Source organism: Hippopotamus amphibius, chromosome 2, assembly GCF_030028045.1.
Source record: "Hippopotamus amphibius kiboko isolate mHipAmp2 chromosome 2, mHipAmp2.hap2, whole genome shotgun sequence".
NCBI classification, from domain to species: domain Eukaryota; kingdom Metazoa; phylum Chordata; class Mammalia; order Artiodactyla; family Hippopotamidae; genus Hippopotamus; species Hippopotamus amphibius.
In genome coordinates, this window is record NC_080187.1 from 2,296,904 (window position 1) to 2,322,294 (window position 25,391).

The following is a 25,391-nucleotide window of genomic DNA, read 5'->3' on the forward strand; positions in this document are numbered from 1 at the left end:
TCCGACCCAGGGAGGAGAGGCCAGGGGGTGTGGGGTCCGCAGGCGGCAGATGCTGCCCACCTGTCAGTCCTCTGCGAAGCCCCGCCCCGACGCGGTCCGGGTGGGAAGGTCCGACCGCCTGCGAGTCCCGGGCCCCGCCCCCCATGCTAATAAGCACGCGCCCCCGCCTCTGCGCCAAGGAGCGCGAGGCTCCCGGCGCCCCGCCCCCTATGCTAATTAGCGGGCGCCGCTCCCACAAGGCCGCGCGCCGGGACGACGCGGCCGGCTCCGGGGCGCTTTGTGGGGGCTGCGGGCAGCGGCGCCATGAGCGGCGCGGGCGGAGCGGCGGCGGCCTCCGTGAGCTCGGCGCCGCCCGCGCCGGAGGAGGGCATGGCGTGGTGGTACCGCTGGCTGTGTCGCCTGTCGGGGGTGCTGGGCGCCGTCTGTGAGTACCCGGCCCGGGGGGCGGGGCCGGCCCTGCCCCCCGGGGCTGCGCCCGCGCCCCCCACGCACGCCGGAAGGCGCCCGCTCGGGGCCGGGGGGCGGCGGGGCGGCAGGAGGCGGGCGCTTCCGCGGTTGCCGTGGTTACCGGCGCGCGGCCTGGACCCCGGGTCGGGGCCGGCGGGCAGCGCCGGGGATGTCCCGGGAGGGGACGGGGGCCGGCGCGCTCGCCGCGGCCGAGTCTCGGCCCTCCCCGGCTCCTCTGGGCGTGAGCGAGTGCGGCACCTGCCCCGGGGGCCCTCCGAGACCGCCCAGGTGCTGCCGCCGAGCTCGGGCTCAGCCTGGCCCGGAGGCCGCCTCGCCTGCTGCCCCGGGTGTGGCTGGCAGCCGCCTTAACCTTTGGACCGAGGTTGTGTATAAATGGGGCGGGTGCGGGTCTGGCCAGATTTCCTGAGGGACAGGTGGTGGCAGCGGACAGGTGGTCCCCAAGGGAGGGCCGGGCGGTGAGCTCGGGGAGGTTACCTCTCCTCCGGGTCCCCGCTGTCCGCTTGGAGGCGGGGCACCTCTCCCTGCTGCTGTCGACTCTGCCTCAGCCGCCTCTCATCTCGGCTCCTTCTGCGCGCCAGGCCCATCCTGGACACACACCCTGACCTCAGGTTTCCCGGGCAGCCAGGCTCTCTCAGCACTAGCCCCAAAAGAACACACATAGGAAGGCAGATCTGCTGCAGAAGTAAAATTAAGACCGCCTGGCAGGCCTTCCAAAGGCAAGCAGACCCGGGTCAGATATGTCAGAAGGAACAGCTTTTTAGGGTCTCCTTCAGTCTCCCGGTCCTCCCAGCTGGTTGGAGGCTGGAAGAAAGTTCAGGAGTACAGGGTTAGGATTATGGGGTGGTGTACCCCTATCAAGAGGTGATCATGGGACAGGCCCTCCCTCCAGTTGCAAAAAGGCCTCTGAGTCCTTGCCACTGCTGTTCAGAGGAAGCGTGTTTTTGACTTTGTGGGAGAGACTGGTCAGGTCTTAGGTATGATTCTTTGGAGTTTGGGTAGCTGTTTCCCTGGTTGCTGTGGGAGTGACAGTGATGGGGCAGGGGTGGGACGGGGGAGAAAGGAAAGGGCCTGCCTGTGGCCTGTGGGCCATCACCCTCCTCTCTCCCTCTTGGGGTCAGCGGCCCTGCCGACGCCTTCATTAATCCTGGCGCCGCATCCCGTTCTGTGCTTTTCGAAGTGGGGTACTTGGGCTGCCCCAGGAGTTCACAGTGTTGGGACTGCCGCTGAAGCTTCAGGAGGAACCTGTGGCATTGCCCTGAACGTCAGTTTCACCTGCAGATTTGGGGGAAGTGATTGCCCTGTGAATCCCAAGTAGTATATGGGATGGGAGTAGAATGCAAGGCGTGCAGGGGCTTTAGAGAGGAAGCTGGAGTTCAGGTAAGGCTCGTGCTTCTGGCTGGTCGCTGTGGGGGCCTCAGAGAGGCGTCCCCTCAGGGTCCTGACCGTCGTCCCCTGAAGGCCAGAGCTTGGGAGGAGGGGATAGGCTGGCCCAGGATGCCTCCCTCACTTGGCAAGAGCACTGGAGCCCCCGAGGGGACACCTTCCAGCCCCTGATTGTTGAAGGACTCCTGGCTGGAGCCTGTTCGTCTGGGTTGGAACCTGGTCCTCCCCCAGGGTTGGCTGTTGGTAGACAGTAGGGGTAGAGGGGCAATGCGGACTGCGGCGGGAAGTACAGACCGCTGTCAGGTGAGACCAGGCACAGCTGACCACCAGGCAGAAGCCGTGTGGCATCACGGGCGCTCACATCTGTGGCCCTGGGGAGCCTTGCTGCCTGAATGCGTGTGTGACGCGTCTAGGACAAGTGCCGCCTTTCGTAGATGGGAAGTACGTCTGTTGCTGTAGGAGACCTTGGGGGGGGCACAGGAGGACAGTCCCGCTGCAGTTTGGGTTCACGTCATCTGGTTTCCTCTTCCATCGCCTGCTGTCGGCATAGGATTACATGGGAAAACAGCAGGAGGATTCCAGGCCCTGGTCAGGGACCAGGTGCAGAGGGAGCTGCTGCAGATTTAATGAGCTGGTTCTCCTTGCTGCCTCCGAGGACCCAGCGGCCTGCTGCGCTGCCAGGACTGCCTGGCAGGCTCCCCAGGTTCCTGGTGGAGCCGGGCGGGGGGCTGTGGGGGGAGGAGGGAGGGAGGTGTGCAGACCCCTCCATGGGATGCCGTTGGGAGGGGTGAGCAAGGCTCTGCATCTGGGGCATCACAGAAGCCACTTTCCAGGGTGGGGAGGGTGCACCCTCCCCAGCGCAGACCCTTGGTATCTCAGGGTGGGTGGGCTGGGCGGTGGGACTCTCCTGCGTGCAGGAGAGAGAACAGGCCTGGAAAGGTGAAAAGAACCTACCCACAGCCACTGGGCTGGTGTGTCAGTCAGAGCTGGAATTGTGACGCCGGTCGACCTGGTCCCGATTTCTGTTCCAAGAGGGGCCGCCCGGTCCCGACCCAGATCCACGGAACTTCTCTTGTGGCCGGCCCTGTGCGTGCTGCCGCCTGCCCCGGCCTGAGTCCTTGAGAGACGTTCTTTCTTTCACGCGACGCACTTTCCAAGCTGTGGGTATTGGGACAGCGAGGGTTCAGAGGGCAGGGGGGTTCAGAGGGCGGGCTCCTCCAAGCCCGGAGAAGAGAGAGGGCGCGCTGAGCCCCGAGAGCGCGCCCACTCCAGGGTCCAGCCACGCCTCGGCCATGGCGTCTGGGCAAAGCCGCTTCCCCAGTCTGAGGCCGCGTCCTCGCCTGCTCGTGGAGCCGTCCTGTTGGCCTGGCTTGTCTCTGGTGGCGGAGGGGAGACGTCTGGGTGCTGGGGCCGGAAGGGGTTCCGGGGCTCTCAAGAGCCGTCTCCTGGGCGGCCTCCCCATGGGCCCTGCCCCCCCCCCCCACCTGCTGAGTCCCACCCGTGTCTCTTGCTTTCAAGCCTGTGCCGTCTCCGGCCTCTTCAGCTGCGTCACCATCCACCCTCTGAACATTGCGGCCGGCGTGTGGATGATGTGAGTAGCCCTGTGACTGTGCCGCTGCGGGGTGTGGGGCGTGTGGATTTCTGGGCTCTTTCTGCTGGGGCACGGGGGAGTTGAATTGGGATGGGGGGTCTGGAAGGGTCCGCAGGTGCCGCTGGTGTGCGGGAGGCTCAGAGACCGGGGTGGCGTGAGTCGTGCAGAGAGTTCTTGCGTGGGGCTCCGGGGGTTCTTGGGACCAGACAGGGCTGGCGAGGTGTTTTGCCCCAAGGTTGGGGGGCAGATGGAAGGGCCTGGCCTGCGTAAGGGCCCATGTGTGGTCACTGAAACTGTGACGCGGGAGCAGACGCCCTCGGGGTGTCCACCTGTGGCTCAGCTGTCCCCCGCGGACACGCGCTGCGCCGAGGGCTCCCTGGGGGCAGGCCGTGGCCCCCTCAGCCTCCATCTGTTCCGGGGACTGGCTGCCCTGCTCTGGCTCCTCAAGGAGGCTGTGCGCAGGGAGCTGCCGGGAGCAGGCGGAGGCTCCGGGAAGGAGAGGGGTCCACCGAGGAGGGGGGCTGGGGGGGGTGGCATTCCGGTGGCGCTGGGACCCGCCGGCCCGGGTGCCAGCCTGCTCCTCTCTCCCCAGCATGAACGCATTCGTCCTGCTGCTGTGCGAGGCGCCCTTCTGCTGCCAGTTCGTTGAGTTTGCCAACGCAGTGGCGGCCAAGGTGGACCGGCTGCGCTCCTGGCAGAAGGCCGTCTTCTACTGCGGGTGAGGGGCCGCGGGCCGGGCCTGCTCACCTCCCCCAGTCCCCGCTGTCGCGCGAGACACGGTTGCCCAGGGTCAGGGGACGGCTGCCTAGCTTCCACTGGGTAGAGATTTAAACAGGGCTGGCCTGCGCGCGGGGCTCTGCGTCCAGCCGGCAGGTCCAGTCGCACAGGAGTCAAGACGTGAGATGCGTGTGCCTCGCGGCAGTGCGTGTGATGGAGAGAACGGGGAACGCCTGGGCTGTGGGCCCATCGGCTGGGAGTTGTAGAGCAGGTTCTGGCAGATCCTTCAGGAGTGTGGTCAGTCTAGACGTCCTGACATGAAAGGGGAAAGAAGCAAGTTGCAGAAGACAAAATAGTGCCTTCCGGATATGTTTCTCTCTTGTGTTCCCGCTTCTAACAACAAGCTCAATATGTAGTCCCTCCCACCCGAGTCAGGAGATTGAACTCATTTCAGGGTGTGTTTAATGCGGCTTCCAGAACCGTGTCTGGTGTCCAGGAGGCCCTCGATAGCTTCTGGCAGCATCAGCAGTGGTGGCTATCTAGATTATCCTTAGGAATAAACATGGAGGTTTTTATTTCAAAGGTTTCTTCCTTCCTGGAGGCCAGTAGTTGTGACAGGCAGAGCACAAGATGCGTGCTCAGCTCTAGAGCCGTTTCCCACTGTGTCGGTACGGCCTTTGCCTGGGTCTTTATTTTTTTACTTAAAAATGCTAACAGTGGGCTTCCTAGGTGGCGCAGTGGTTAAGAATCCGCCTGACAATACAGAGGTCACGGGTTCGATCCCAGCTCCAGGAAGATCCCACATGCCACGGAGCAACTAAGCCCGTGTGCCAAAATTAAAAAAAAAAAAAAAAAAAAATGCTAACAGTGATATATATTCATTAAAAACAATGTGGAAATAGAAAGTTGTCACCCAAAACCCTGCAACCTGTCAACATTTTGATATGGGTCCTTTCAGTCTGTCTTGAGGCATTTTCTAAAACCTGTTTTTCACACAGGTTTAACCATTATAGTACATTTGTATCCTGTGTTTTCCCTTTATTATCATGGTAGAGATATTTTCACTATTACCAGGAAGGCTTTGTAAGATGACTTCTAACGGTAGGAATGTTGATTCCACTGAAGGCGTCCTGCTTTTCTTCACTTGTAACCTGCAGTGCAAGTCGGGCTGTGAGGATCATCTCAGTGGTAAAAATTTCTATGTTTATGATGATTTCCTTAGGATGTATTTCCAGGTGTGCAGTTGTTAGGTCAAAGACTACAATCATATGAAAGAGTGCAGTATGTGGCTAAGTTGTTTTCCAAAGAGGTTGCCTGAGTTTCTTTTTCCTTTCCCCTGGCCCAAGTTCGTGTGGTGTTTTCCCATTTGTATCTGTTATCTAAGGTGAAATCTTTTTTGTATGTTTTTTACTAATTGTGCTTTCGGTTTTTGGTAATTAACGGTCTAGTTTCCTTTTTACCTGTTGACATCGTAAGGTTTTGCTTAGTAAGTTGCGTGAGTTTTCTATATTAAAGATTTCTTAATTCTTTGTTATATTTCCTGCAGATATATTTCCAGCCTGTTGTTCGCCTTTAATTTCGACAGAAGATTTTTTCCCATGGTCTTTTTTTTCTTTTGCAGTTTCTATTATTATTTTATTACTTAGAAATTTTGTAACTACAGTAAAACCTCGTGATCACACGTCCCGCCAGGATGGAAATTCAGGTAGAACTCAGTTGGTTGAGTCCAAGAAGAGTCAAAGAAGAGTCTTGTCTTCCTTGTGTATAGGATGTGTGTGTTAACCCGAATAGCTGCCACTGGTCTGGAAATCCCAACCAGGACCAGACGTCGGCCCCGTGGATACTTCAGCCAGAGTGGACACCTGTCTCCAGGTGGTGCCAGCCTGGACCAGACAGAGCTGGGGCTGCCTCACCAGCCAGTTAGGCGCTCTCGGCATGCACCTTGCAATAAGGAAGCCCCGTGTCTTGTGTAGTTTAACCTTTGGGTTCTTCCTTGTTGAGATATGGCTGGTTTTACTGTACTGATGAGAGCCAACATTTATTCAGTGCTTATGCTGTTCCAGGCATCGTATTAAGTAGTTAACGTGCCTTACCTCGTTCAATCTCAGAACCTCTGAGGTTTGATCCCCACCTTACCATAGAGGGACTGAGCCTCAGCTGAGTGTCTTGCCCCCAGTCACAGAGCCACTAAGGGACTGAACTGACACTGGATCTCTGGTCTGCCGGTTTTATGCACGTTGAGGGGTTGGACCATCTCGGTGCTGTTTAACCCTTTTTGGCTCACAGGCCCTTTCAAAAATCTGATGAAAGCTTTGGGTTCTCTCCCCAGAAAATGCACAGAATCTTGCAGGCAAGTTCACGGGTGTTTGAGGACTTTATAAAGCCCGGCTGTGCACCTGTACCCCAGCTGATTTCTGGGGACCCTTCCTGTACCTGGCTGTCGGGGAAGGGGGCTGGGTGAACCTGAGAAGCTGGAAGTGGGGTCGTGGCCACGGGGTGGGAGTGCCCTTTGACCTCTGTTCTCCCCTAGGATGGCCGTGGTGCCCGTCGTTATCAGCCTGACCCTGACCACGCTGCTGGGCAATGCCATCGCCTTCGCCACCGGAGTGCTGTACGGACTGTCTGCTCTGGGCAAGAAGTGCGTCTGCTGCTCCCGGCCCCCGGGGGGTGGGGGTGGGGGGAGCTTTACTTCCTGCCCCCTGGAGTCTCTCAGGGAGGAAGGGGTGGGAGTGGCCCTCGTCATCCTGTTGTGGAAACGGAGGCACAGAGGCTGTCCGTGACCCCCCCATCCGTGTCTCCAGGGTGTCCGAGCCCTAGGGAGTGAGAGCGGGAGAACTCACGGGACTTCCTGCTGGCCCCGTCGTGCCCCGTCACAGGGACGGCAAAGGCACGGCTCCTGAGAGCCTCCCCCCCCGGGGCCCGCAGCTGGCTCCGTGGTCGGCGGCCCCTCCGCCGCAGAGCCTCAGCTCAGCACCCCCAGCGGCCGGGGCCCCCTGAGAGGCGACGGGATGTCTCTCTGCCATCCTCGCAATAGGGTCTCTGGGGAAACCAGAGGCCCTTGGGCACTGTGTGCAGGCCACACCTGGGTCACAGGTCAGGAGCGGGGTGGAGGCTGGGTGGGCTGCGTGTCTGGGTGTGCCCCCCGTGCGGCGCTGACTGGCCGTCTCCCCAGGGGCGACGCCGTCTCCTACGCCAGGATCCAGCAGCAGAAGCAGCAGGCGGACGAGGAGAAGCTCACGGATACCCTGGAGGGGGAGCTGTGATGTGGGCGGGGACCCTCCTGGAGACCCTCCCTCCCCCTGCCCCGCGACCCTGGTCTGTGTGAGCACGTCCCTGGCGAGCAGTGACCCCGAGGGGCAGCCTGGAGGAGGAGCCTGTGTCCGGCTCCCTGGGTCTGGCCCACATGTCCCCCCGTCTGCCCCTCCCCCAGATCGGCATCATCCTGAGCCAGGTGTCCCAGGTGCGGAGGCCTGGGTGAGGGCTCTGAGGGCCTTGGCTGGCAGTGGGCGGGGTGGGGTGGCAGGAAGCAGGGGCTTGGGGGGGTCCAGGCCTCGGGACGAGACTCTTCCCAGCTGGCCTGTCCTGGCCGGCAACAGGCCCCCGGGTGGGTTTCCAGACTTACACAGCTGGCAGGACGCCCAAGATCTGCTGAAGGCCTGAGAGGAGCTGCTTCTGGAGACTCTGGTCCCATCTCGAGGTGGGAGGCGTGTCCACCCGGCCTGGGCCTTGGCCACCGCGGCCTCCTCTCAGGCCTCCAGGCAGGAGAGCGTCCCATAAGCTGAGCCGCCTGGGCCGCCTCTGTCCTCCTGTCATCCAGGCGGAGCTGTGTCCTGCTGCCCACAGCCTCCCACCCCTGCCAGGGCCCCCCCCCCCCCCGTTCTCTGTGGGACCCCGTGGTGCTCCCGACGTGCTCCTCCAGTGCCCAGGGCAGCAGCCTTGGCAGCGACCCGCCTGCTGGCAGGGCCGTGCTCCGCCCCGCCCCGCCCAGTTCCCTGAACCTTGGACAAGCACAGAGCCAGGACACTTCCCGCGGGCCTGGCCGGCCCCCAGGCTCTCCCCAGACCGCAGGCCCCGGTGCTAAGGGAGTGGGGAGGGCAGGCTCTCCCCTGCCCCGCGGGGCTGCCCGTTCGCCTCTCTGATGGGGACCTGCTGACCCCCAGCCCCCGCCCTGCCCTCGTGGAGCGTCCTGCCTTCTGAGAGCTGGGCAGAGGCTGGAGGCGCCCCCGCCCCCACCACGAGCTGTCCCCGCTGCGCTGGGTGCCAGGCCACCCAGGGACGGGGCCCTGCCTGGACCTGCGCGTCGCCTCCCAGCCTCCCTCCACGCGCTGTCCCTTCCTTCCGCCTCTGCCCGCTGGCCGCTCGGGGTGCCAGACCGTGCCTCAGCCCTCGGGCGCGTGCGCTGGGCCTGGCCAGCCCGGCGGCGGGGCGTCCGTGGGCCGGCCGGGGGCTGAGCTCCTGCTCCCGGGACCCCGGGCTGGGCCTGCCCTGAGCGCCCAGAGCTCAGGGGCCCGCTCCTGCGCTGTGACCAGACGCGGGGCTGCGGTCTTTGGTTTCCGAAGGGACCTTTCATCTCGGGGGTCTGTCAGCGTTTGAGGCTGGAAGGGCAGGCACCGTCCTGGGGCCAGCAGCTCTCCAGGGAGCCCGACACGTGCCTTCAGGGGTCCTCGGGGACCACCGTCCTCGGGCCAGCGCGGGGTTCAGGGGGCTGCGGGCTGTAGGCCTCTCCAGGCCGGCCGGGTGGGCGTGTGTGCGCGCACGTGTGTCTGTGTGTGTGTCTGTCTCCTGCGTGTGCCGTGAATAAGACCTGTCTACCTCCCAGGAGGAGCAAGGGCCCGCCTGCCCCTCTTGGCTCTTTCTTACCCGGGAAGTTGGACTCTGGGGTCACTCCTACCCCTGCCTCCGGGGCCTTGCCGACGGGGTCTCTTTGCTGCAGGAGGAGGAGGGCTGCGTGTGGGTCGAGGAAGCGTGTGCCTCTGTCCTGTGAGGAAGTTGGGTGGGCCCTGCAATCCCTTGGTCACAGGCCAGAGGTCACAGGTCACTGGCTGCGGTTCTGAGTGAGTGTAGGCAGCTGAGCGGCCCTGGAGCTGTGATGCTGTTTCCCAGTGGCGGGGGCGGGGGGGTGGTCCCACCTTGCCTGGGGGTGGAGGGGCAGGGCCACTGGAGCCCTCTCCCACCTCCGTGGCTCCAGGCTCTGTCCTCGTGTGGGCCTGTCTGCTCGCAGTGTGTGGCTTGTGTTTGCAGCAATAAAGCCTGGTGGTGGTTTGTATTCTCGCATGGCTGCTCGTCACCTTGTCCCTCGGGCGCCCCGAGTAAGCGGCAGGGCTGCCCTGACTCCTCACCAGCCGCGCAGGGGCCACCAGCCCCAGGAGTAACCGCCATGTTCTCGAGGTCCTGCGGTGCCACTGGCCCGGTGCTGGCCTGCACCCAGCGTCCCAGATGAGGACAGGGGCTCGCCCGAGCGCGCAGCTGGGAGGAGCTGGAGCCCCGTGGTCTTCGCCCCTTCCTTCTGCCTCGTTGGGGGCAGGTTGGGGTGGCCCCAGAGAGGTGGCCTGGGGCAGCAGGCCCTGGCAGCCTCGGCTGAGAACGTGGGTCTAGACTGGCTGCTGGAGGGCCCCCCCCCCCCCGAAGTAAACCCACGCCTTCCTCTCCTGGGCCGTGGCCTGATTTATTTGTATAAATAGGGCGAGTGTGGCTTGCTCGCGAGTGCTTCCTGTTCCCAGAAGTCAGGTGGGTGTAGGAGGCAGTGTCCGTGCTGGGTCCTGTACCCTGGCCTGTGGGAGTCCAGAACGTCCCCTGTGGTGTCACAGGCCCTCCCGGGCGCACTTCAGAGGCTCGCTGGCTGCCACGCGGTCCAAGCAGGAGACGCTGACGTCCCTGTGCGGAGCCGCTGCACCGCCACAGCGCTGTCTGTCCGCACGGCCTTCCGTGTTTGAGTTGGGACTAGGCCCGAGGTTGCCCAGCAAGGCCCTGGCCCTGGGGCAGCGTGGCTGCCCCTCCGCCGGCGGCTCTGGCCGATGAGTGGGCGACCCTGCTGGACATCTGGGCTGGGGCCGAGGCTGGACAGCAGTGCCGCCTGTCCAGAGCCGGCATCTGTGCCCGGGCCGCGTCAGGGCTTTGGCTGGTCCTCCTGAGCCCTGGCTGACGGTGGGGTGCTGCTGCCTCCTGGGCGTGGGGTGCAGGTTTGGGACTGGTGCACAGCTCTGCCACCCAGGGGTCTGGCCCTCTCCAGTGGGGGCCCTTCCCTAGTGCAGGAAGGACCTCCTCCCCGTACGGAAGAAGGACTCGATCTGCTCCAGTGACCGGCCCTTGGTCTCAGGCACGCAGCAGCCAGTGAAAGCCAGGTTCACCAAGCATACCGCAGCGAAGAAGAAGAAAGGTGTCTGCAGGCCGAAGGCGTTCTGGGGGTGAAGAGGGGCGCTGGGTCACAGGGGAGCCCCAACGGCCCTTCCATCACGGCACCAGCTTTGTGGCCCTGCTAGTGTTAGCCAGCCTAGGGGCAGGGGGCTTCATCTCATTCCCCTGCCCAGACACCCCCCGTCTCCCCGCTGCCTCTAGCACGAAATCCAAGTGCTGTGGCAGAGCATTTGAGGCCTCGAGGGCTGCAGGCAGCCCTCCTCTGGTGCTGGACCCAGGACTGACTGCCCCCTCCCAGCCGGAGCCCAGCACGCCCTAGACACCAGCCTCTCTCCCTGGTCCCAGTGCCCACCTTTCGTTTCCGGCTCTTCCACGCCCTGCCTGCAGCCGGCCTGCACTCTTGGCCCACCCCCACCCTGTGCTTCCTCTCTACCCTCCCTGCACACGCTCTGCCTCCCGGCTGGCTTCCCTGCTCTGGGCACCCCCAACCCTGCCCTGACCCACTGCCTGCACCAGGGTAGGCTCTGCCCAAGCTGTCCCATCAGATTCTCCCGCTTGGGAGTCGGGACCTGGGATTTGGGGACTGTGGCTGGCTCCAGGGCCTGCTAGGGGTTTGAACCAAGAGGCCGGGTGAAGCCAGGAGGCACTCAGCTGAGAGGCCCCAACTGCCCACCCAGACAGGAGGCCCTGCTGCTCGCTGCTCACTGCCGGGAGGGTGACAGGCAGGGCAGGAGGCTGTGGTCTCTGGGCTGGGGGCCCACCCTGGCCTGGGGGGTCAGTCACCTGACCTCTAACAGTTCCCTTAGCTGAGTCCATTGGCTGAAATGAACGTTGTCATTGGGCGGCCCTTGGCCTTGGTGTGACGGGGGCATGTGCTAAGGCTGGTGGGGGACGCGGCCCCAGACAGAGAGGCCCCGGGTCCCCAGGGGCAGAGCACTCACCACCACCAGCAGGAAGGACTTGGTGAGGGCAAAGGCGGTGAGCCAGCTGACCAGCACGCAGAGCCCCGAGGCCACGCCGCGGGCCCGCAGGGGCAGGATCTCGGACATGAGGAGCCAGGTGATGGGCCCCCAGCCCATGGCGTAGCCTGCCGGTGGGGGGCAGGAGGGGTGGGCTCAGACGCCGCCGGGGCCCGGGGGAGGCCTCTCGTGTCTCCTTTGAGCTGCTGAGAGACCCCTCCCCAACCTCCAGGAAGGCAACGCTCCAGCTCACGACACGGGCGCATCCCCGCCCCTCGTGCCCGAGGCGGCCCCCGACCCCAGATCCCACGGAGCACGGCCACACCTACCCATGATGAAGAGCATGGTGGCCAACAGAGGCACCAGGGTGAGGTAGCTGGCGGGCGTGGCCGGGGGCTGCTCTGTGCCCCCCAGGGACACGCCGTCCAGGCCCGTGGTGCTGTTGGGAGTCAGAGGCTTCGGACTGAAGTGGACGTACAGCCCCAGGGTCAGGTTGGCGGCAAACATGCTGGCCGCTGTGGACAGACAGGTGCCCTCGTACCCGGTGCGGCCCGGTCCCCTCCAGGCCACCTGTGGCTGGAGGCGTCTTCCCGCAGGGCAGCCCACTCCCGCCCCGCCCCGCCCCGCGTGCGTGTCCCCGTCTGCTCACCCGAGCCCCGGCAGACCTCTCGGGACGCCCGGCCCCCGCGCTGGGCGCTGGGGAGACCGAGGCCCCCAGCGCTCCCACCACGAGGGCCGACACGACACGTGGCAGCTGCCGGAGCGCAGATGCGTGAGTGCCAGTGACGGGCCCGCACTCACCAGAGACGAAGAGCAGAGCCTTGCGGCCGGCCAAGTCCATGGTAAAGGCGGCGATGAGCACAGACAGCAGCCGCACGGCCCCCACGACGGCCGCGTCGTCCTCGGGGGGCTGCCGGGAGGAAGCCCCGTGGCTGAGGGGCCCCGGCCTACCACGCCTCTCCCCCCGCCCCCCCGGGGCGCTGCAGGGTCCGGCCCCAGGCTCAGCTGCTTTGCGCCCGGTGGTGGCGCTGGTCACCCCGCCTGGCCTGCGGGGCCTCGCGGGCAGGGGCACCCCTGCAGTGCCCACCACGAAGCCCAGGGCCGGCACCGGGCCCAGGCATAGCCACGGCGTGTGGAACCGTGCTGTCACTGATCGTCAGATCTCATCTCTGTCTGAGCCCCGGGACAGGCGGATGAAGCCACGCTGGCTACTATCTCCGTTTCGCAGAGAAGGAAGCTGAGGTCTGGAGGGGAAGTGACTCCCTCCGCAAGTGGCAGATGCTCTGAACCTGGGATCTGTGGCTCCCAGGGGCTCGATGCGTCTATAAAACTGGTTTCCCTTGTGATTCTGCGTGTCTTATTTTAAAACACACAAGCTTTACTTACGAACACCACTCTGAGAACAGGCGGGTGGCACAGAAACAGCTACGCGACGCTGGCGTCTGCACGCGTGCGTGTGCCCCGACCCTGGCCCAGAGCGGGTGCTCAGCAGGGACGGCCTCCCCGACCTGGGGGCAGAGCGGGCGGTATGGGGGCCGGGCCCTCACCAGCAGGACGGCCGTGCTGTCGAAGATGGACTGCAGGTAGACGAGGATGGGCGTGATGCCCGTCAGCTGCTGCAGGAAGCGCATCAGCAGGGCGATGGCGGTGGGCCGGTACACGTGGGGGTCCCGGGCCTCGGCCCACGACAGGTGGCTGCTCTGGAGACACGGGGCTGCCGCTGACAGGGCTGCACCTGCCCCTGCGGCCGGTGGGGCTGGGGGGAGGCTCCCCTCTTCCCGCCCTCAGGAGAGACCCCCTGACGGAGGCAACCCTGGGTCTGGGGACAGGCCCGGGGACCCCCGCGTGGACCAGGCTCTCGGGTCAGCGGCAGGTGGGCCGAGGCACACGTGCCCTGGGCCAGGCGCCGTGACACCCCGCCCCCACCCTGTGCTCCTGGAGGTGGGCACTGCCCTTGTCCCTGTCTCCCAGCGAAAGCGCCCGAGGCTCATCACGGCCTCGTGAGTGGCCGTGGCCCCCCGTGCTGCGGGCGCCCCGCCCCCCGCCCCACACCTGTCTCCGGACGTTGTCCTGGATCTGCGCGAACTCCCAGCGGATGTCCGTGCCAGCCCCTCGCAGCCAGGCCAGCGCCTGCAGGGCCTCCGCGTCCCTGCCCTTCGAGAGCAGGAAGCGGGGCGAGTTGGGCATGAAGCTGAGCAGCAGGACCATGACGAGCACAGGCGCCTCCCCGGCCACGGCCAGCCAGCGCCACGGCAGCAGCAGGCCTGCGGGTGGGCAGCGGGTGAGGCGCGGGGCCGCGCTGCGCGCAGGAGCCTCCTGGCGGGGCCTCCGAGCAGCCTCCTGTGCCTTCAAGGGTGAGTCCCAGGGCCACCTCCTACAGGAAGCCTACCCTGGTTGCTCCAGGCCTCTGCGATCTAGATCAAGAGGGATCACAGGGATGGCCCAGCCCCTGGCGTATGCCCGGTCCTAGGAGGGGCTCAGGGCCACGGCAGGCTGATGGAGGAGTAGCCTGAGCAGCAAGGCCCCGGGGCCTCTACCACCAAATACCCCCTACCCCACCCCACCCACCTCAGCCAGCTGCACTCTGGTCACTTTTCCCACCTTTCTGGTCACTACGGACTTCCCACCTAAGACCATCTGACAGAAAACACTGCTGTTACAAGACAGTTTAAAGACTGCCAGCCCAAGGGAAGCCCTCACTGCCCAGTTAGGGGTGGGGCCTAGTGACCAGAGAGGCGTGGGGAATTGCCTGGAGGCACACAGCAGATGGCAGCCACGCCTCTGTCCTCCCAGCATGCAGTTCATTTGGGGGCGCGTTCCTTCCCTTCCCTCCCCGGCTGCTCAGCGGCACCCCGTCCCCCCCGCCTGCACAGGGAGGTGCCTAGTGCGCCTCTGGTGATACTTGCCAAGGGCGTAGAGGGACAGTGACCCGAACACCGCCATGAGCTGGGGTGTGGCGCCCAGGGCCCCTCGGACGCCAGGGGGAGCAATCTCAGACACGTACACCTGCAAGACACGTGCCCACCTCCAGCCTCTCCTGAGAACACGGGCGCCTGGGCCCGGCTGGGGCGGCAGAGGTGTGGCCCAGGGAGCCTTGGGGGGCAGGAAGTGGGGGCTTCCGGGGGGTTCTCGTCCTGATCACGACTCACAGCATGACCTCCCTCGGACCTCAGTTGTCCCGGCTGTCAAGTGGGCAGAAGCGCTTGGCTCTAACACAGGGACGTGAGGCCGGGTATTGGGATGCCCGAGGGCACCCAGACTCTGGCCTCTGCTCCTCCCCGGGGGTCTTTGTCCCCTGCTGGGCTCACCCGGCCCCCGAGTGGGTATGTGGAGTGGTGGCTAAGACGGGGATGGGGGGGTCCCAGGAAGGGCGCGGGTCAGGGACTTCCCTTTCCTCCTCGCTGCGTTGCTCAATGTGGATTTTCTCTGATTGAGCAATGTGTCTGTCAGTACTCAGGACAGGAAGTTTGGGGAGTCCAGGGGGTGGGGCTCAGATTTCCTCCAGGTTAGCTGCCCTGGTGGGGCTGAGCTCAGGCTCCCTGGCAAACATATCCCCACCCGGGGGCTCCAGGGCCAGGAGGCCTCGGCTAATGGTGGTCAGTGCAGATACTGAGGCAGTGAGGGGCCCGAGGTGGGCAGTCCTGGCCTTACCGGGATGCAGGCAGCTGTAAGCCCCCCAGCGAAGCCCGTCAGCATCCTCCCCAGGAGCAGCATCCAGAGGCCGTGGGCGCCCGCCATGAGTGCGTAGCCAGCCGCCGAGGGCACCGCTGAGAACATGATGCTGAGCTTCCGGCCCAGGAGGTCGTTGAGGACCATGGCGCTGAGGCCCCCGGCCGCCGCACCCAGGGTGAACACGGACTGCAGGGGAAGGGTGCAGGGCAGACGTGTCTGGGCCCCCAGCGCCCGCAATGCCCTGTCAGAGCCTGGAGACAGCTGCTTTCGCAGGCTGTCCTGGGAGCCTGGGCTGCAGGACCAGGGCCCCGGATGGGAGTGAGCCTCCCGTCTCCAGAGGGGTACAAGCAGCACGTGGCCGACTCTTTGTTAGGGACGCCACGACAGGTGTCTGCAGTGGTTCTGTCCAGCCTGATGTGTAATGTCTAGTCCTGTAGGATAGCAGACAGGAGAACTCTGAAACCCTTGAGATTTTAAGATTTGGGGGTGCTGGGATTCCCTGTTGAGGGTAGCAGGTTGGATCCAGTCAGTGCCCTGGGCACCTTGCTTAGTCTGTCCAGGCCTCAGTTTCTTCGGCTGCATTATGGGGAGAGGGGTAGCCCGCACCTCACAGGGTTGGCCCCTGCGTGAACCGGCTCTCGTGGGACGTGCTGGCACTGGCCCGGCACATCCTGGCTGCACAGTGTGCCTCAGGTATTATCTCAGATAACATGGTGTGGTGTAAACCTGAGGCTACTAAGACTGCAATGCTGGAATCTTGGGGTGCTCGGGGCCTGTCTCTTCCCACCCACATGCCCACAGTCTGTCCTGGGACCCTCATGTCCCAGCAGTGCTCTTTCCAGTAGTCCCGGACCCCCTGCCGCCCCTCATCTAGGGAGGCGTCCGCTCAGCTGTGACAGCCCAGCTCCAGGTTGGGAGGGTGGTCTGCGGAACCCTCAGCCCTGCTGGGTGGAGATCTTAAGGGACACCTCCCCACCTGCTCTTTTTCACGCCTTCTCCATCAGCTTTCACTTCCTCCTTTTATTTCAGAGCCATTATCTGGCCTCACTACCCCTCCACGCCCAGCCCCACCCCCAGCCTGGAGTGGGTGGGGGAGGGGGGCAGCTGGGGCCCTGGAGAGGGTCCCAAGGCTGGGGGGTTCCTAGCTGGGGTTGCTAGCTGGGGACGGAGCTCAGCGGGTCCCTGCTCCCCCTGCCCTGCCCCTCTCCAGCTCAGAGCATGGCTCTTACCCCGAACCAGGACGCCTGGGATTTGGTCAGACTCAGGTTTGGATCCGAGGAGCGCTCCAGGGCTGGGATGACGGGGGAGGTGTAGACCAGGGCATACCCGAAGCTGAAGTTGCCCAGTACAGCCGCGAAGGTAGCCAGGAACACCCTCCTGTTCCTCAGGGCCCTGGCGTGGCGGGGGGTGGGGTGGGGGTGCAGAGCAACCAGAATGTTGGGGTCCCTCCACACGTAACTGCTGCCTGTCCTGAGCACCATGGCTACCCGCTCAGAGGACAGTGCTGGGACGGCCGGGTCAAGAGCCAGTCAGACTGGCACCTCCCGGGCCTGAGCACCAGCTCCCTGGGGAAATCGCCAAGGTGTGAGGACAGCCCTCACAGCCCACTGCTGTGGCTGAGACACGCTGCAGAGCACTGTTCCCAGAAGAGGAGGCTAGGTTCTGCTCTCAGCGTTGCCATCCAAGACGTGCTGTGTGACCTCAGGCAAGCCCCTCACCCTCTCTGGGCCTCAGTAGCCCTGTCTCTGCCAGCTGGGGGCTGGGCCCAGTCCTCAGGGGGTCTGGCTCCTTAAATAGGACTAGTGCGTCTGGGGCAGGAGGGAACCGGATGGCCCCTTGGTGGCCACTCACCGAATGTCGGTGGAGGCCCAAGGTGGGAGCCAGTTGCCCACTGGAGGGTACGAGCGCCATCCCCACCCTCCACCCGCAGACCCTATGCCCAGCGACTCTCACCCGACCCGCGTCCTCTCCCCTGGCGACGGGGGCGGCTTCTCGGGGAAGGTGTCATAGTCCGGGCCCTCGGCTCCCAGCAGCGGCTCCTGCATGGCCGGCTTCTGTCACGGTGCGCCGCCGAGGGGCCGGGGCAGCTCCGGCCGGAGGCGCATCGGGCCGCTGGGGCTGGGAGCATCCGGCCGGACCCGCAGCTCCGCCCTCCGACCGCGATTGGCTGTGGGGCGGCCCTGCAGAGCGGGAGCCGACCAATGGGGCGACCGCGAGTGGTGCGGATGCTGAGGATGCGGGCGCGGAGCTGGGGTGGGGCTGCCGGGCTTTCCCAGGGCGCCGGCTCGGATGCGGGGAGCAGCCACGCTCTCCCGGGGCGCAGGCTCGGGTGTGGGGCACGGCGCCAGGGCGGGGAGGCCGGGCTTTCCCGGGGAGCAGACTCGGGTGCAGGGCGGAGAGACCCGGCGGGGCGTCAGGGATGTCCCTGGACGCGGGGGCCCCTCGTGCGCCCCTAGAGGCCCCAGGTCTCGCCAAGCGGATGGGAACCCCGTACGGAGGGAGCCGCTTGAAGGTCGTGCAGGGCCTGGAGGCAGAGCCCTTCCCCACTGGTCTGTGTCCACGTCTGGATCTGAGCCGGGTACCAGACCTGGGGCGCAGACTGCGTCCCACTCTTGAGCCCAGTTGCCTATAGGCAGGAGGAAGCTGAAGCCCAGAGAGAGGCCGCGACGTGCAAAGGTCACACAGCGAACACTTGTTTTCCTCCAAAGGAAGGCTGTGCGCTCAGCCTTGCGCTCGACTCCCTCTCTCCCTGCCACACCGCATCTGAGTCACCGCTGACCTCTGACGCAATGAAATCCGGCTCGCGAGTATCCAGGGCAGCCGCAGGCGAGGGTCTGTGGAGTGAAGGCAGAGGGAGGAAGGGGGGTGGTTCCAGTGGGCAAGAATTGTATTTTCCCCATTTCTGATTGCAGAAGTAACTTGGGCTTGTAGCGAATCATCCAGGTAATAAGATAAAGTTTAAAAATAAGAAAAGCAGAAACTGAAAATTCCCTGGAAGCCCGTCCTTTAAAGAAACAAAACAAAAACCAATCCCCCAAAACCAAACAAACCCCCCCCCCAAAAAAAAACCACCCTGAATTACTAGTTCGAGCTCTCCCTTTGGACTTTTTCAGAGGGTAGGGGCTGAATCAGACCCTATTCTGCTGAATGGACATGCCACATATATTTTGAAATCAATCCTTTGTTGTTGAGCATTTGGGTTATTTCCAAATTTTAGCTATCAAAATAGCAAAGCGTTTAAAAAAGTTGTTATAATTCTCTTTTATAATCAAAATATAACCGCATATATTAGAACAGAGAGAACAGAGCCGTGGGAAAGCCGCGTGCTTTGCCTGCAGCTTTGAGGTGCTGGAATCTCAGTGTCTTTCCTTCCCCTCTTTTCCTCGCGTGTCTGTTGTTCATGTTTGCCCACGGAGTGTGTATCTGATTGTGTGACCACTTCACACTGTATTTTAAGCATTTTCTTGCCATCAAAGGCATAGCCTTTGGACTCGGGCACACCCAATAAGTGGTGACTCTCACTATAATGTAGCACAGTCCTCACGACCACATTTTGAAAATTGAGATCTAACACATTGAAAACAAGCAGAAGTGTATGGGGCCTTCCCAGGACAGACTCCCCCCCCCCCCCCCCGCCGTGTCCTCCACCTGCCTTTTGTCTGCAGAAGAACTTTAGCCAATAAATAGATTTAATCAGAGAAATGAAAAAATGCAGAAGCAAAGAAAGGCAAACAGGACAAAATAATAAAGTTTAGTCATTAAACAAAGTCAAGGACCTTTAGTTCCTCCTCAAAGGCTATAGATAATATTCTGACTCATATCCTTTGAGCTGTCTTGTAGATACTGAAACCCCCACCAGGTGGGAAGGGTTAACTCCGTGATGACCAGAATGTAGCCATGACATCAGCTGTTGCATCTTACACAATTCCGAGAACTGGCCCCAAAGACATGGGAACAAATCGACCCTGGAACGGAAGATGAACTACTAAAACCAAGATGACCCAGATGAGACCACGGCAGGACCAGTTTCAAGATGACTGTCGGAGCTGGCTGTACTGCTCTGCATGTAGCCCCCTCCCGCTGCCTGCACACCCCCGAAACTCCCCTTTAAAAGCTCTTGCCCCCTGATCAGCAGGGGCAGTTGGCTTTTGGACATGAGTCCACCTTCTCCCCCAGGCCTCCTGTAAAAAGCAACCTTTCCTTTCTTACCAACACTTGTTCTTGAGTGTTGGCTTTCAGGCTCCGAGCAGCCGTACCTGAGCTCTGTAACAACATCTTGAAAGTAAAGCTCAGTGAATAAACTTCCGTGTGCACCCCAGGAATTATGGCTCAGATCCAGAAAGAAGCTTCTCATCACCCCCAGAAAGTCCCAAATATCCCTTCCCAGTCTTACCCACCCTTCCGAGGTCCCGTCATTCTGATTTCTGTCATTGTGGATTAGATTGTCTTGCTCTTGAACCCCTCAAATGGAATCCTGCTCTTGGAGCTGGCTCTTTTTCTTTTCAATTTTTTTTTCTTTTAAAGTCAGCTTTATTAAGGGACAATCTACACACAGTAAAATGAACCCATGTTAAGTGCGTGGGTTGATGAGTGTTGACAACTGTATCACCCAGTGTCCCCCGGGTCAGGACGTAGAACATGTCCATCCTCCATGAAGATTATTGGTACCCCTTCCCAGTCAATGCCCCCTCCCCCACCCCAGGAAACTACTGATCGTCTTTCTGTGACTGTAGATTAATCGTCCCTAGAGTTTCATAGAGAGAGAACCAGGTATTCAGTGCTCTTTTCCTGGCTTCCTTTACTCAGTACATCTCTGAGATTCATTTGTGTTGTGTTTTCTAGTGGTTTGTTCTCTTTTTGTTGCTGTGTGTGTGAGTTCCATCCTTTGATGTGTAGTTGAGTTTCATGGGCTCAGGGCGAGCCACCCCAAAATAGGCCAAAATGGCAGGTGAGTCTTTCGAATTAAAGTTACTTGAGAAATAACGGATGCAAGGACACTCTGACCTCCTCCTTCTCCCCCTGAAAGCAGGAAATAAATCTCCCATGTGGAAGATATGCTTCCTGCACCAGGAGGCAGACAGACATCCTGATTGCCAGAGATGGGTGGGGGGCTGGGGGTGGGTTCAGGGCAAGAAGGCTGTGTCACAAGCTCTGCCTGATTTCTTTACTAATTAGTACCCAAGCCTAAGTTTCTTTGTCCTGTCAGTCCTTCACAAATTTGTTGTTTCTTTGTCTAAAAAGCATAAAAGCTGTCTGCTCTGGTCATTTCTTTGGGTCTTACATCTATGAGACCTCCGTATACACGAAATTCAGCTGGTTTTTCTCCTCTGGTTAATCTGTCTTGTGTCAGTTTAACTATTAGAGCAGCCAAAAGGATCAAGAAGGGTAAGGAGAAATTTCTCCGTCCTGGACAGGCTATTTTCAGTTTTGGGCTAAAAGAATAAAGCTGGTATGACTCTCCTAGGTCACAGCCCCATCTTACCGAGTTTTGAAGGCTCTGGAGTGGACGAACCTGGATTTGCTTGGGAATCTTTTGTCGTGGGCATTAAGATTGTCTCACATCTTTTTCTTTTACAATTGCTCTTGTGGTGAACATCTTTGCCCTGAAGGGATAATTTCCTTCAGCAAAGATCATCTCTGAGGTCTCAGGCCTCTGAACCCTCCCATCTTCTCTCCTGCCCTCTCTCACCCGGGTCGGCCCCAGACGGGGCGCCCTGGAACCTGGCCTCTGGGGGTGGTGTGGGGCTATCCCCGTCTTCTGCCGGCCCCGCGCCTGGCACAGCGTGGGCACACAGCCGGTGCCAGGAGGCCCCTTGCCGACTTGAACTTAGAGCCTGCCCTTCTTCCTTAGCCTCCCCCAGCCCCACACGCAAATCTCAGTTCAGAGGCAGCAGAAAGCACTGGTCTAGGAGTGCAGGCCCCCGGCTCTGCTGCGCCTGGGGAGGCCCTGGACACACCCCTGCGGGGGGTGGGGAGGCTCTTGTTCCCGCCTCCTGCTCCAGCCACGCCCTGGGGGAAGCCCCAGGAGGGGTGGTGTCTTTAGAGGAAACGGCCCCTGGTGGATCCAGGCAGGCTGCCGCGCACTGGCGCCTGACCCTGGGGAGACTGGCAGCCCCCGGGGCGGGCCTCTCCCGGGATGTGGGAGACCCGATGGCTGGAAGGTAAACGTCCTGCAGAACTGCCAGGGTTGGGGAGGGACTGGGCAGAGACCACTCTGTGTCTCTTGGGCCTCACTGGCTGATCTAGGGCATTGGAGCTTAACAAGTGACCTGCCCAGACTCTGTCCCTGTACAGAAGAGGAGCCTGAGGATAGGGTCTCAGGCTGCCATGAGCCTCTCTGCTGAATCAGGGGCTTCTTGGGAGCCCTGCTGAGCCTCAGCTTTCTCATCTGTAAGATGGCTATAACCTGGTGCCCACTTCCTTCACTGCCATGTGGGCAGAGAGCAGCTGGTAGCCTTGACAAATTTCTCCTGCAGTTTGACAAAGGTCCCTCCAGACGGGTCTGCTGGCTTCCAGTTGCCCAGGAAACTAGCTGAGCGGCATTCCAGACTCCCTGGCACAGGGGAAAAGGTCTCTGAGGAGGGCAGTGGGGCTGAACCTGACTTCCAGCCCCGTCATCTCAAGGAAGAAGGTGAGGAGATTGAAGGGAATGCCAGCGGCCCAGGGGCTGTCTCATCTGGTCCTTATCCTCCCACCGTGGTCTCTGGCACCCCCATTTCACGGAGGAAAAGAACCAAGGCTCAGGGAGTCACTGCCCAGGCTCACCTCTGGGGCACCTCTTGGCCTCTAGCTCCTGCCATGCCTGGGGGGCTCCCTGAGGGAGAGGGAGGGGAGGGACAGGCAGCGGGTGGGCAGGGGGGCCCTTCCCAGAGGGAGTGCTGTCCCTCTTCTCACAGGTGGGCCAGCCGGCGCCCCCCATGGAGAAGGTGTCTGACACCCAGCCGTCCTGCGCTCCCGCCGCCCCCCACCACGCCCTGGCCGATGCCATCCCTGGCCTTGGAGACTCGGACCTGGTGCCTTCCCTGACCCTGGCTGCAGCCCTGGTCCTGTTGTTCCTCCTGCTCTCAGCCTGGCTGCTCTGGGACAGGCCCCTCCAAAGCTCCTGCCGACGTGGGTTCCCGAGCGGGGGTGGGGGTATCGCTGGGTTGGGGGGGCACGGGGGCAGGAGTGGCACCGCCCCCCAGCCAAACCCTGTGGCCAGCTGCTCAGCCCTTGCCCCTGGCAGCCCCAGGGGGACCCCAGGAGGCCCCCAAGTGCCCCCCACTGGAGGGCAGGAGCCCTGAGGCGCCCTGGGCTCTGCTGCAGGATGCCGCCGCTGGGGCCTCACCCCTGGGAACGCTGCCAGGTGGGCTCAGTGGCCGGGCAGCGGAGAGTGCTCAGGCAGGTCGCGTCCAAAACCATCCCCTCCTGGTGGGCTGCAGGGCGTGGCCGGGTCCCTGTCCTTGTACCACCATCCTGAGTGCTGCAGATAAAGCCAGGTGACCGCTGGGTATTTGTGGAATGAGTCAGAACGAGTCGGGAGACGAGAGCTCCAGCCAGGCTCTGCCCACGCTGGGCCGTGCGAGGGTGCACAAGGCCCATCTCCTTCTAAAGCTCGGTTTCCCAGTCATCAAACGAGGACGGCAGTCCCTACTCCTGGGCATTGCTGGGAGGGCCCACCAGCAGGTAGGCATCCTGTGGTCACCTCCGCAGCAGACAGTCTCCCCTTGTGCCCGCCCCTCTCCCTCCCGGTGGGACCCAGAAAACCCTTGGAGGAAGCCCCTCGCCCTCCCCAGGGATGGCCGGTCAGGGGCCGGATGCACCGGTCTTGGCCGCCACCTGGTGGCTAAAGTCAGAATTACACGATCTGCTGTGCGATCCCTTTGGGGTCCCATCAGGGCAGAGCAGGTGAAGGTCTTTTATTTTTAACGTTGAGATTGTGCCTAAGCACGAATCTCGTGACCCAGGGAAAACGTCTTTTATCACTTGCCATTTATCTTCCTTCCCTCTCTGTCCGTGTCTATAACCTCCTTACCGAAAAGTCGTCAGGAAGAAGGCAGCGGGGGGTGGGGAACTGTGTGAAAGGCGGCAGGGGCGGGGAGTGGGGGGTCTGCCCAGGGTCACCGGTGCCTTTCGGCCCCACAGCGGCCCCTTCTTGGACCTTGACAAAGGAAGATGAACATTTCTGGGGGCGGGAGGGGTGTAGAGACCTTCAGGTCCTTCAGGTGGGGCCCCCGGAGCCTCCTGTCTCTCACTGAGCAAATACGTACCAAGACCCCTCCGGAGCGGGCATCCTCTGTCCTCCAGGGGGCAGGGGAGGGAGTAGAAGGCCCTCTGGACCTTGCCCGAGGCCTCAGCCTTGCCCACGGCCCGACATGGGGGGAGGGCAGGCCGTGTGTGACCCCCAGTTTGCATCTCAGTCCAGCGCCCAAGAAGATGCCGTGTGGCTTCCGACGCGGTTCCGGGGGCCGCCTCCCTGTGTCCAGCCCCGCCCGCCCCTGTGGTTCCCCCAGACCGCCCGCCCCTCTGCCTTGCCCAAGGCCAGCACGGGCATCTGTAAAGAGCTGGTCCAGGAAGGAACTGCACCCGCGAGGGAAGTATCGTTCTGTGTAACTCAGTGGACTGTTTTATAAACACTGTGGTTCCATTTGGGGTTTTTCCTGCCCCACCTCCCCCCTCTGCCCGGGGTGCCGGGGCAGCCAGATGCCTGAGGTTAGGAAAGTCCGGGCTCTTGGTGGGCTGGATGTCGCCAAGGGTGACAGGATGGGCCGGGCCTGGGGTGGGAGAGCGTCCTGGCGCGGGGCTGGCAGCCCGCTCCTTGAGCCCGTCTGCAGGGAGTCCCCGGGAGCCGGCAGCTGGTGTGTGTACGTGTGGGTGTGCATGTGTACATGCGTGTCTGCACGCACACAGGTTTGCCCATGTGCTGCAAACACACGCACTGCGTGTGTACATGCACACGTGTGGGCATGTCTCTGCTGTGTGTGTGTGCCCGCGTGTGCATGTGAGTGTATTTGCATGCGTGCATGTGAGTGTGTGTACCTGCAGATGTGTGAGCAGGCGCATGTGTGCACGTGTGTTTAATCCATGTGGCCTCCCTACAGGAGCCAGGGGAGGGAGTGGAACTGGCCTCTTTCCACCAGCCTGGGCATGGGCTTGTGGGCACTTGCCAGGCAGGGTGCAAGTGGCCCCAGGGGACAGGGGCTTCTTCTTGGGGGAAGAGGTTTCCCTTGTTTCTCTCTCTCTGGCGCTCTCCAGCTGCCTGGCCTTGGGAGAGTCCTGCAGCCCGAGTCTCCTTGCCTCACCAGTCTGCGGGGTGGTGGGGCCACACTGCTACCTCTACCCCCCCGCCTCCTTCCTAAAAGGGCCCCGATTGTGTTTGGGGTGGCAGCGTGCCTACCTAAACACACAGGTCCTCCAGCTGCCCTGCAGTTGGGTGCCCATGTGAGTCTGTTCTGGCCAGGGGTGTAGACAGGAGGGTCCAGGGAGGGCCACCTTCCTGATTAGTGAGGTTTTGGGTCCTACCCCCTTCTTCCTGCCTGGGATTCAGTCGTGTTGCCTGGCAATGCAGCAGCCCTCTTGCAACCAGGAGGTGGGAGCCCAGGATGGTGGGCAGGGGCAAAGCGGGGCTGGCTCTCTGGCGATGCGGAGCCTGGACGCGTTGTTGTGTGAGCTGGTTTTCTGTGAGTCGCAGCCCCAGGCACTCCTAACTGGAGCAGACCATCAACCCCTCCTTCCTGGGGAGTAAGGGACCTAGAGCCTGAAGGGGCTGGCTGGTGGGTGTACCCCAGGCTGGGCACCCTCCTCCTTCTGCACCGAGAGGGGCACCAGGAAGAGTCCTCGGAGGCATTCAGGTGCCTCTCGGGAGGAGAAGGACGAGGCGATAAGGACCGCCCAGCCTGGCTTCCCAATGGGAGGCGGGCACCTCCAGGGCCCTCGTCTGAAACCAAGCGCAGCTTTGGAGCCACGGGGCCTGCTTTCACCCCGTGCCCTCCGCAAGGCGAACATTAGAGACGGGAATGAGGTGACAGATGAAAACCCCCTGCCCTGCCCAAGGAGACGGGACTGAGGGGCTGGCACAGATGGGCGGTGGACAGGTGGGCAGAGGGCATAGCCAGCCTTCTTCGTGACGTGGGGCAGCCAGTCCCGAGAGCCCGGCCCTGGCTGGACCCCTCTGGTCTTCTCACCAAAGACCTGGCCACACACCCCCAGCAGACACGTCTGGGGACCTTCTTGGGGTTTCAGCCGTGCACACCACAGGTACAGGCGTG

The 25,391-nt window shown here is 62.4% G+C and overlaps 2 protein-coding genes across 2 annotated transcripts; one reads left to right on the forward strand and one right to left on the reverse strand.

The window, feature by feature from the left end:
* The first annotated feature begins 239 nt into the window (after positions 1–239).
* CACFD1 (calcium channel flower domain containing 1) lies at positions 240–10,075 on the forward strand. The gene is made up of 5 exons (XM_057724301.1): positions 240–424; positions 3,370–3,442; positions 4,035–4,160; positions 6,690–6,797; positions 7,332–10,075. Exons 1-5 carry the CDS (start codon positions 304–306, stop codon positions 7,420–7,422), a joined length of 519 nt encoding a protein of 172 aa, XP_057580284.1. The 5' UTR covers positions 240–303; the 3' UTR covers positions 7,423–10,075.
* Positions 10,076–10,401: 326 nt separating this feature from the next.
* SLC2A6 (solute carrier family 2 member 6) lies at positions 10,402–17,221 on the reverse strand. The gene is made up of 10 exons (XM_057724302.1): positions 17,098–17,221; positions 16,374–16,536; positions 15,124–15,330; positions 14,379–14,478; positions 13,525–13,736; positions 13,020–13,172; positions 12,274–12,382; positions 11,802–11,987; positions 11,455–11,600; positions 10,402–10,557 (listed from the first exon to the last, which is right to left on the reverse strand). The coding sequence occupies exons 1-10, from the start codon at positions 17,187–17,189 to the stop codon at positions 10,402–10,404; spliced, it is 1,524 nt and encodes a 507-aa protein (XP_057580285.1). The 5' UTR covers positions 17,190–17,221.
* Positions 17,222–25,391: the final 8,170 nt, after the last annotated feature.

Bases quoted from the DNA above. Each gene is read 5' to 3' on its own strand.
- SLC2A6 (XM_057724302.1), bottom strand. From the start codon at position 17,189: ATGCAGGAGCCGCTGCTGGGAGCCGAGGGCCCGGACTATGACACCTTC. The intron at 12,383-13,019 runs GTGAGGGCCCGG...TCCTCCCGGCAG, and splicing joins ACAGCACGGCCGTCCTGCTG to CCCCCCGAGGACGACGCGGC. The intron at 11,601-11,801 runs GTAGGTGTGGCC...CCCCACCGGCAG, and splicing joins CACCATGCTCTTCATCATGG to GCTACGCCATGGGCTGGGGG.
- CACFD1 (XM_057724301.1), top strand. From the start codon at position 304: ATGAGCGGCGCGGGCGGAGCGGCGGCGGCCTCCGTGAGCTCGGCGCCG. The intron at 425-3,369 runs GTGAGTACCCGG...CTTGCTTTCAAG, and splicing joins GGGGGTGCTGGGCGCCGTCT to CCTGTGCCGTCTCCGGCCTC. The intron at 6,798-7,331 runs GTGCGTCTGCTG...CCGTCTCCCCAG, and splicing joins CTGTCTGCTCTGGGCAAGAA to GGGCGACGCCGTCTCCTACG.